Source organism: Colobus angolensis, unplaced genomic scaffold (genome assembly GCF_000951035.1).
Source record: "Colobus angolensis palliatus isolate OR3802 unplaced genomic scaffold, Cang.pa_1.0 Scaffold82, whole genome shotgun sequence".
In the NCBI taxonomy this organism is placed as follows: domain Eukaryota; kingdom Metazoa; phylum Chordata; class Mammalia; order Primates; family Cercopithecidae; genus Colobus; species Colobus angolensis.
Window position 1 is genome coordinate 8,435,772 of NW_012122043.1, and position 11,064 is coordinate 8,446,835.

Sequence of the window (11,064 nt, forward strand, 5' to 3'; positions counted from 1 at the left end):
AAAAAAAAAAAAAATCGAAAAGACAGAATTTTAGTTGTGTCCATGGAACATTTATAAACATTGACCATATTGTTGTCACTAACTGCACAGGACTACGAAGCACTTGAAATGTGGCTATTCCAAATGGAGATATGCTGTGTCAGACATACGCTAGATTCTGAAGACTTAACAAGAAAAAAACTACGTCAAATAGTTAAGTCATAATCTCATAGTGAATATATGTTGAAAGGATAATATTTGGGATACATCTGGTTAATTAAAATGCATTATTCAAATTAATTTCAGTGGTTTCTTTTTTGCTGGTTTCTAACATGCCCACCAGAAAAGTTTAAATTATGTATGTGGCTTACATTATTTTTCTATTGTACAATTCTGTATTAGATCGTCAAGGTACCCTATTAAGAATTTCTTTAAGTAGCGTCTTCACAAGAAACATTCTTATTATAATCCAAAATAACTACAGAAAATAAGAGGGAGATGACTACAAAATTATTAACGATATCAGAATTAGGAAACAGACTTACAGACAGTCATTCCATCAAAGGAGAAATTTTAGAACTGATATTTAAATTATCTAAAAGCAGTGAAAAGAACAGCAATTTTTACCAAAACCTGAGGGACATAGAAAACGTTTTACTCAGAGCCTTCAATATTTCATTAAGGAAAATCAAATGTAAAGAAACGTAACATTCCTCTAACGCAGTTACAAAAGCAGCTACAAATTAACCAAAAGAAACTAGGATGAAATCATTAAGGCAAAAATAACCTGCAATTAATGAAACAGAAAATGAAACAGTAAAAAGAATATACAAATTCCACAGTTATTTCTTTGAGAAGACCAGTTAAATAATTCAACCTATCATAAACTTTAAATCAAGGAGAAAGAGAGGGAGAAAAAACATAAGATTTCGACTGTGGTCTTGGATATTTGCAGAAAAATTTCAAATCTAAGGGTCAACCAAACCAAGTAAGTAAGGGTGACAAAATAACAAAGGAAATTAATGTAATAAAAATGATAATGGCATGCCTATCACAGATAACACATGCTAAAGATTTTGGTATAAATGATCTTTCATGCACTCAGTAAATTGGCATGAACGTGGCAAAGATCTCCAGGTGAAACACCTTGTTCTGCAGGAGTCTTTTAAACTCTAGTAATGATGATGACAGTTCTTCCTCTAAGAGGCCTAAGGTGATCTGTGAAAATTCTTCTTTATTCACTTGACCCAGAAACACCACAAAATCACGCAAATCAAGAGGTTTTAGTTTTCCTGTTCACTTAAAGGACATTCGTGAAACTACCCAGGCCATCAAATATATGCATATACAAAGAGCCACCAAGTGTCTGAAAGTTGTCACTTTACGGAAGCAGTATGTACATTTCGATGTTGCAATGGAGGGGCTGGCAACGTGCCCAGGGCCGAACAGTGGGGCTGGACACAGGGTCGGTGGCCCAAATAGGGTGCTGGATTTTAGATGCACATGCTTCAGAATGCAAAGAATAATGCTGAATGTCAGGGTTTAGGTGCAGATTCTCTCATCATTAAGCATATCCAAGTAAACAAAACATCCAAATGAGCCATGGGTCTTGCAGAGCTCATTATCGGATTAACCCTTACATGATCCCCCAGTGCCACATCAAGATGATCTTTACTGATAAGAAACAAATTGTTCCTAAACCTGAGGATGAGGTTGCACAGGAGAAAAAGATATCCCAGAAGAAACTGAAGAAAAAAAAATGCCTATGGCTCTGGAATAAATTCAGCTTAAAGTAAATGCAATAAAACTAAAATAATAATAATGATAACAGATAATATTTATTGGGCACTCTCTATAACAACATTAAAACCACAATGGTTAGGGTACCTGTCTTAGGTCACATAGCTAGAAAAGTGAGAGGGAAGATTTGAGCCAGTGCAGTTCAGTCTAAAGAACATACTCATAGTGAAAAACCAGAAGAAAAGAGCCACAGTCACTATTCAAATGTCTTCCTAATTTTCCACATTTTTACAAATCTAAAGAACATATATAGTTTTTACGGCTCAGTAACTACATTGCACAAGGGGAAAAGAAAAGGAGTAGAACAAATGTCTTGTGGTTTGATCAAAAACAAAAATAAAGTTTAGTGTCCTTTGCAATAATATCTACACTAATAAAAAGAAGTACAGAAATAAGAATACAAAGGACCTAAACTCATGGAAGTTCATATAAATTCAGTGAATATGACAAAAAAGGGCTCAGTTCTCTCACAAGAAAGATGGTTCCCTCGCTGGGTACAGTGGCTCGTACCTGTAATCCAAGCACTTTGGGAGGCTGAGGCAGGCAGATCACATGAGGTCAGGAGTTCAAGACCAGCCTGGCTAACATGGCGAAACCTTGTCTCTAGTTAAAAAAAAAAAAAAAATAGCCAGGAGTGGTGGCATGTGCCTGTAGTCCCAGCTACTCAGGAGGCTGAGGCAGGAGAATCGCTTGAACCCGGGAGGCAGAGGCTGCAGTGAGCTGAAATGGGGCCACTGCCCTCCAGCCTGGGCTATAGGGCGAGACTCAGTCTCAAGAAAAAGAAAAAAAAAGGATGGCTCTCTCAATGGATTAAGAAACCAAACTCATTGGTGTGTGAATTTGGTTTCTCAGATCCCAAAGTACTATCTCAATGAAACCCAAATACTCTGGGTTAATGAAAGCTGCCTCTGACATTTTTGGAAAAACAATAGATCTCACTATAGAAACTTGGAGTGGGATAGGATGGGTTTGGTGATGTGCTCAGCCCCTCCAGAGAAACCCTTTCCTTCTTGGACAGATGTCCATTCATCACTGGTCCCAGCTTCACTGGGCTTATAGGTTCACAGTCTTATCTCCTCCCTAGTCCCTTCCACCCTCTCTTGATAATTCCAGCATTACAAGGAGAAGAAGACCCTTTTGACATGCAACCATCACTGTACCTTCCCAACTCTACAATGTCCCCACATCATACACCAGACCCCCAACTCCTGGTCAGAAAAACTTCTGTCAGCACAGATCCCTCTCTGGAAACTGAACTCCATGTTTCATTCTCTGATCACAGACATTCATCCCACCTTCACCGTCCCACTTCCACTGAACTGAGTCAACCTCTTTGACACTTCTACTTCCTGTGAGTGCTTAGGTCTCCTGTGGTCACCTCTCTATCTTTGGCAAGATGGGACCACGAAAAATTATCATGTCAACAATTATAACTTACTGTTGCATCATCTTTCCACTGAAAATCAGGCAAGCCAAAAACCCCAGGATAGATCAGTTCCGAATGCAGTGTCCCTGCTCCTCCCCAACTGAAGGACATGCACAACCATGAGGACGGTGCCTTTACAAACAGTGTCCGTGAGTCACAGCAGTCCTTGCCCATCCTTTGATTGACCCTCATCCGTACCTCTTCTTCCTCTCAGTGACCACTGAAAACCTGAAATACACTAGTCCCCTCAACAGTTTATCTCACTGAAGACTGTTACAACAAAGAACCAAAAATAAAATCTTTAGAAAGATAAGTAGATATGGAAGCACTTGTAAGTAAATACATTTTTAAAAAGTGTTTTGCTTGGAACATTGATTGGATGAAGACACCAATACAGACCCGAGATAGTTGTTTCCTGTTGGCACAGTTGATGCCTCCAATGAAGACCATGTTGGGCATAATCGGCCTGGGGTAGTCCATCACAAAATCCGATCGGAACAGCCACACGGATGCATGGCTGACAAGATCCACCACTGACACCTCTCTCTCAAAAAGCTCAGAGGCAAGGCTTGCATAAGGGGCAGAAACAGCATGGCACATGTAGGACAGGGCCAGAGGGTAGAGCATATTCTTGACTCTTTGCAGGAATGTCATGTGGTCTGAATTGGTTGTTAGTAACTTAGGAATATAGGAGTAAGGATTTGGACACTGTGTGCCCTCAAAGTCTAAGTCACATGGAATGCTCCTCAAAAAAAACACAGTAGGAATCGACAGGTACTTAGCTAGCACCACCCCACAGAGGTTAACCGGGTCTGTTAACACCACATCAAAGGAAGTAGCATTCAGGTGCCTGATCAGGGCCTCATTATGTAGTAGCTCCACACAAGACCTATGAAAGACCACAGACATATTGTTCATAATTGCCATACTTCTTGAATATCTCTTCAGAAGATGTTCTGTTTCAAAGAACCATTGAGTGTGGCCCAGCACAAGACGATCAAATTCATCCTGGGTCCATGGAATGGCATAGGCTGTCAGGGTGAAAAAGTTCTCTTCTTTGATGTGCATATTCACCTCCGGGGTGAGGACCACCGCCTGGTGGCCTCTGGCATGGAGCTCCCGCACGGCCTCCCGCATGCTGAGCCAGTGGCTGCCATCAGTGGGCACCACCAGCACCTTCCCACTCTCAGCCCAGGGCTGGACACTGAGGAGAAGCAGCAGTCCTGTGGCCAGCTGTGGCAGGGGAACCTGGAGTCCTGTGGCCATCTCAGCAGAAGCTATCAACCGTTGACTGTCCACCTCACGCTGTGCCTGCTACATTTGTTTCCTTCACCTTAATTACCTTGTCACTGAGCCACCTAGCAAATCATCATGTAACTGGAAGACAGAGTGCCCTCCTCCAGTTACTCATTACCTGTTCGTTAATCTATCATTGCCTTTCATTATGGGCCCCACCCTGGCAAAGACCAATCACTCCTATCTTGAAAAACTCACCTGACCTTGTGCTCACTCTATGGAACATCCAAGTTCAAGCTCTTGTTTCTCATTCAATTCCCAACACAAGGGTGTGAACACCCATTTCATGTCACTGCCTCCTACTTCTCTGTTAACCACGTTTATCAGGCTGCAGCTGAGGTCTGATGAGTCACCACTGCCCTAGTCCCCAACCACATGTTCTCTGCTGGATGTGACCCTATTTGCTAACTCTTAAAACTCTTTCTTCTCATATATGAGTAACACAGCACATCTAAAAAAGGTACAACATTGCTAAGCCAGCTTTCTCTAGCAGGGACTGGGAAGGCTGGCTATCTGGTCTTGGTCTTTTTTCACACAAGGATGTTTCTTACAAGGATGAAAGAGGACTCTCTATGAAGTGGCTGGCAATATTTTAAAAAGCTGCAGGAAGGTTGAGCTCAAGATGTGATGAAAGGATTCTTGGGAAGGCTTTGTTGAGAATTCTCCATCCACATCATGGAATAAGAGGTGTTGCTGTCTAAAGCACACATGGGAAAGACAACCCTAGCAAGGACCCATGGTGGGTTCAGGGAGCTCCCTGCTCACCAAGGGACCAGGGGGAGCTGGAGCCTGGCCTCTAATCCTGCAGAGTCTGAATTGCTCTTCTGAATGCTGAAGGCTCTAGTCTTCTGCAAGTCTGCTTAGAGACTAAAGTGTCCATTCACCCAGGCCTTTATTTCATCCTGAAGGTTATGATCACGCTTTTCTCCAAGTAAATCCAGCACCAACTTCTGATAAGAATGGTTCCTCCAGAACAGAATGGGCTGCACAATTTTTGGGGGCCCTAGGTCAAATTTCAAGGTGAAGAATTAAATGTGTGCCTTTCTAAGGGAGAGACCCTGAGCACTCACAAGGGTCTCATGCCCATGAGGCTCATCCTGCTGCAGAAAGTCACTCCTGCATGTGCTCGCAAGATTGCTGATGCTTCCTTGTCCTGGTCACCCCAGGATGATGTGGGCAGGCTCTCTGGGCTGGGCACACTTTCTATCTCACTTCCTCTGTGTCTACATGCCTGGCTGTCTGCCATTGCTGGTGAGGCTGAGGCTTCCCTTAGGCAGGAAGTTACTCCCATTAGAAGTCCACATTGATAACAGATTCCACCTTTGGACAGAACCCATCGGACAGGCAGTGAAAAGATGCGTCCATCAGAGGGACACCTAGCTCAAGGGTGGCATATGCAGGATGGCACAGAGAGGGCAGGTCTGTAAGGGCTTGATGACTCCCCAGGGGAGGACGACATCTGGGGATTTGTGAGGACACAGAGAGCTACAAAGGGACTCTCAGCTGTGGGTGCAACATCTCAGCCTCTGAGCTATTCCTCCAACCCCCTTAAAACTGTGTGCCTCCTAAGCACCCTCCTGATGAGCCCAGGACGAGGGTGGAATATGCCTGGGAGGGTGCTCTTGCCACATTCAAGGGGCTCCCCTGTTCTATCTCCATGTAGTGGTGTTTTATTTAGACAGTGATGCCATCTCATTTCTAATTACATGTCTGGCATTCCTAGACCCTGAGGAGGCCCACGTATCTTGGAAGATGGTGGTGCCTTCAGAGACATGGGGACCCTGAGGAGAGGAGGACTGTGGGGAGGGAGAAGCTCACATTCTTGGTGCCTGGAAAATAGGAGGAGCTGCCCAAGGCATCAGCTTCCAGGGTCTGGAGATGAAGAGGGGTCTGGGCTGCACAGATAGACTTGGAGCCATCAGCATATGTGGTGGTTGAAGCCATGGGTGTCAGTGAGGTCACCCCAGCAAAGTCCAGAGACAGAAAAAGGCATCCCGTAAACCTGACCTGAGTGATCCAGTTCCCCTCTGCCAATCTCACAGAGCTAAACATACAAACTGGAATCCTTTAATGTTTTTAAGAGAATGTAAAAACTATATCTTGAGGTAGACAAAGCATCCTTAGGGTACAAAAAGTACAAACGATAAAAACTTCACTAGAATAAACCTCATCAAATTCTAAAATTTTTGCTCTTTGAAAGTAACTGTTTTTTAAAAAATAAAAAAAAGGAAGATAAGGAGAAAAGGAGATAATTGAATGGTAAGCTGATAGCTCTGAAGCCTGGAGAATAGAAGACTATGGAAGACAGGAACAAAAATTAAATTTAAATGGCCAAATAGAGGAAAACCTCCAAGCTTTGAATAAGATGTGGGTTTCACTTTAAACTTAGTGTCTGTGGTAAGCAGAATCAAAGCCCTGCAAAAGTATCTACACTGTAGTTGCTCAAACCTGGGAATGTATTCCATTACAGGTGGAAGAAACTTTACAGATGTGATTTAATTAAGGGTTTTGACATGGGGAGATTATCCTGGATGTCTGGGTGGGAAAATGTAATCACAAGGGCTCTTACAAGTGAAAGAGACAGATGTAAGAATTGGAGACTTGAAGATGCTGCACTGTGTCTCCATGGAAATGGAAAAGTGCCATGGAATTCCAAAACTAAGAAGGAAAAAGGAAATTTCTGTTAAAGGATTGAGCTTACACTCAATGGAAAGAATACAATTATGGACAGAATCAGAATGCTGACATCAAAAGAAATTATCAGATTAAAGTCATTTTGGGTTTTCTTGTGTTTTCAATCAATCAGTCAATCAACAAACCACACGAGCTAAAACTCCTGAGCTCAATGATCCTCCCACCTGAGCCTCCCAAGTAGCTGGGACCACAGGCACATGCCACTGCACCCAGCTTTTCACATTGGAATTTTAAACACGTTTTCTAAACTTTAAAACAAGATTTTCACATTCCAAATAAATTTTTATTTTTTTGAGATGGGGCCTCGCTCTGTCACCCAGGCTGGAGTGAGGTGGAGTGAACATGGCACACCTCCACCTCCTGCAGCGTCCACCTCCTGGGATCAAGTGATCCTCCTGCCTCAGCCTTCCGAGTAGCTGGGACCACAAGCGTGCGCCAACACAACTGGATAATTTTTTAATTTTTTTGTAGAGATGGAGTCTCAGCATGTTGCCCAGGCTGCTCTCAGACTCCTGGGCTCAAGCAATCCTCCTCAGTCTCCCAAAAGGTGGAAATCACAGGTGTGAGCCACCCACTTGCACACAAATTATTTTCAAATTAAAAGAGATGGGGGATTCAAAAATAACATAGGAGTAGCAATGCTGATATCAGATAAAATGTATTTTAAGGATTATTATTTAATGATAACAGCAAACTGTGTGAAGAAAATGTAAGTCTCAAAGCTACATGCACCAATGGAATCACTATGTAAAGCAAAACTATTTAAGAACCGAACTGTAACTTGAGCAGAATTTGTTATATATGGGGATTTTTTTAAAGACGCCTTCACGGAATTGGGCAGATTCAGTAGAGGGTCTTTTAAAAGATAGAAAAACTGCCTAGGTGTGGTGGCTGATGCCTGTAATCCCAGCACATTGGGAGGCCAAGACGAGTGAATCACTTGAGATCAGGCATTCGAGATCAGCCTGGCCAACATGATGAAACTCCATCTCCATAAAAAATACAATACAAAAAAAAAAATTAGCTGGACGTGGTGCCATGCACCTGTAGTTCCAGCTACTTGGGAGGCTGAGGCAGAAGAATCGGTTGAACCTGGGAGCTGAAATTTGCAATGAGCTGAGATCCCACCACTGCACTCCAGACTGGGTGACAGAGTGAGGCTCCATCTCAAAAGAAAAAAAAAAAAGATAGAATAATTGAAAAGACAGAATTTTAGTTTTGTCCACGGAACATTTATAAACATTGACCATATGGTGGTCACTAACTACATATCACTATTGAGCACTTGAAATGTGGCTATTCCAGATGGAGATATGCTGTAAGTGTCAAATATATGCTAGAGTTTGAAGACTTAACAACAAAAAAAACTATATTCAATATTTAAGTATTAATTTTATATTAAATACATGTTGAAAGGATATTTGGGATACAACTGGTTAAATAAAATGCAGATTCAAATTAATTTCAGTGGTTTTCTCTGGTGTCTAACATGCCCGCTAGAAAAGTTTAAATTACGTATGTGGTTTACATGATATTTCTATTAGACAATTCTGTATTAGACCATGAAGTTAACCTATTAAGAATTTTTTTTAAGTAGCGTCTTCACAAGAAACATTTTCCTATTATAATCCAAAATTCCCTCTCTGGAAACTGAAATCTGTGTTTCATTCTCTGATCACAGACATCCATTGCACCTACATTGGCCCAATTCCACTGAACTGAGTCAACCTCTTTGAAACTTCTACTTCCTCTGAGTGCTTAGGTCTCCTGTGGTCACCTCTCTGTCTTTTGCAAGACGGGGCCACTAAAAATTATCACGTCAACAATTCTACATTGCTATTCCTTCATCCTTTCTACTGAAAATCTTGCAGCATGATTTGGATGGATTAGTTCTCAATGTAGTGCCCCTGCTCCTGTCCAGATGAGGCACATTCACAACCATGAAGCTGGTGCCTTTACAAATGAGCAGTCTCTGTGAGTTACACCACTCCTTGACCATTCTTTGACAGATCCTCGTCCCTGCCTCTCCTTCCTCTCCGTGGCCATTGAACTGCCTGAACTGCACTACCATTGATCCTTTAAAACTTTATCTCACTGAAGACTATTACAACAATGAGAAGCAGAAATGAAATCTTTGGAAAGATAAGTAGATATAGAAGCAATTGTAAGTAAATGCATTTTTTTAAAAGTGTTCTGCTTGGAACATTGATTGGATGAAGGCACAGATACAGACCTGAGATAGTGGCTTCCTGTTGGCATAGTTGATGCCTCCAATGAAGACCATGTTGGGCATGATCGGCCTGGGGTAGTCCATCACAAAGTCCCCTCGGAACAGCCACACAGATGCATGGCTGAGAAGATCCACCACTGACACCTCTCTCTCAAAAAGCTCAGAGGCAAGGCTTGCATAAGGAGCAGAAAGAGCATGGCAAATGTAGGACAGGGCCAGAGGGTAGAGCATGTTCTTGACCCTTTGCAGGAATGTCATGTGGTCTGAATTGGTTGTTACTAACTTAGGAATATAGGAGGAAGGGTTTGGACACTGTGTGCCCTTAAAGGCTAAGTCACATGGAATGTTCCTCAAAAAAAACACAGCAGGAATGGACAGGTACTTAGCCAGCACCACCCCGCAGAGGTGAAAGGGGTCTGTTAAAACTACATCAAAGGAAGTAGCATTCAGGTGCCTGATCAGGGCCTCATTATGCAGTAGCTCCACACAAGACCTATGTATGATCAAAGACATATTGTTCATAATTGCCATTCTTCTAGAAAATCTCAACAGAAGATGTTCTGTTTCGAAGAATGACTGAATGTGGCCCAGCAAAAGGTGGTCATATTTGTCCTGGGTCCATGAAATGGCATAGGTTGTCAGGGTGAAAAAGTTCTCTTCTTTGATGTGCATATTCACCTCAGGGGTGAGGACCACCGCCTGGTGGCCTCTGGCATGGAGCTCCCGCACGGCCTCCCGCATGCTGAGCCAGTGGCTGCCATCAGCGGGCACCACCAGCACCTTCCCACTCTCAGCCCAGGGCTGGACACTGAGGAGGAGCAGCAGTCCTGTGGCCAGCTGCGGCAGGGGAACCTGGAGTCCTGTGGCCATCTCAGCAGAAGCTATCAACAGCTGACTGTCCACCCCACGCTGTGCCTGCTACATTTGTTTCCTTCGTCTTAATTACCTTGTCATGAGCCACCTAGCAAATCCTCATGTAACTGAAGACAGAGTGCCCTCCTCTACTTACTTATTACTATTTAATCTATCATTGCCTTTCATCACGGGCCCCACCCTGAGAAAGACCGATCACTCCTATCTTGAAAAACTCATCTGACCTTGTGCTCACTCTGGGGAACATCCAAGTTCAAGCTCTTGTTTCTCATTCAATTCCCAACACAAGGCTGTGAACACCCATTTCATGTCACTGCCTCCTACTTCTCTGTTAACCACGTTTATCAGGCTGCAGATGAGGTCTGAGGAGTCACCATTGCCCTCGTCCCCAACCACATGTTCTCTGCTGGATGTGACCCTATTTGCTAACTCTTAAAACTCTTTCTTCCCACGTATGGGTAACACAGTACATCCAAAAAACAGACAACATTGCTAAGCCAGCTTTCTTTAAACAGGGAGCAGGGAGGCTCACTATGTGGTTTTGGCCTTTTTTTTTTGCACAAGGATATTTCTCTTAAGGATCACAGAGGACTCTCTATGAAGTGGCTGTCAACATAAAAAAAAAAGCTACAGGGAGGCTGAGCTCAAGATGTGATGATCAGATTCTTGCAAAGGCTTTGTTGGGAATTCTCCATCTATCCCATGAAATAAAGGTGCTACTGTCTAAAGCACACATGGGCAAGACAACTTTAGCAAGGACCCACAG

The 11,064-nt window shown here is 43.0% G+C and overlaps 1 protein-coding gene across 2 annotated transcripts in view; it reads right to left on the reverse strand.

Annotated features, from left to right (window-relative positions):
• LOC105502936 (UDP-glucuronosyltransferase 1-1) overlaps positions 1–10,295 on the reverse strand; it is a 71,518-nt gene extending 61,223 nt beyond the window's left edge. The window contains exon 1 of one of the 2 annotated variants that reach the window (XM_011929634.1): positions 9,429–10,295. In XM_011929634.1, coding sequence (XP_011785024.1) covers positions 9,429–10,295 — 867 coding nt within the window. Of the gene's footprint in view, positions 1–3,604; positions 4,477–9,428 lie in introns of those variants that run through there. The other variant, XM_011929635.1, reaches the window with a different exon arrangement.
• Between the last annotated feature and the right edge of the window lie 769 nt (positions 10,296–11,064).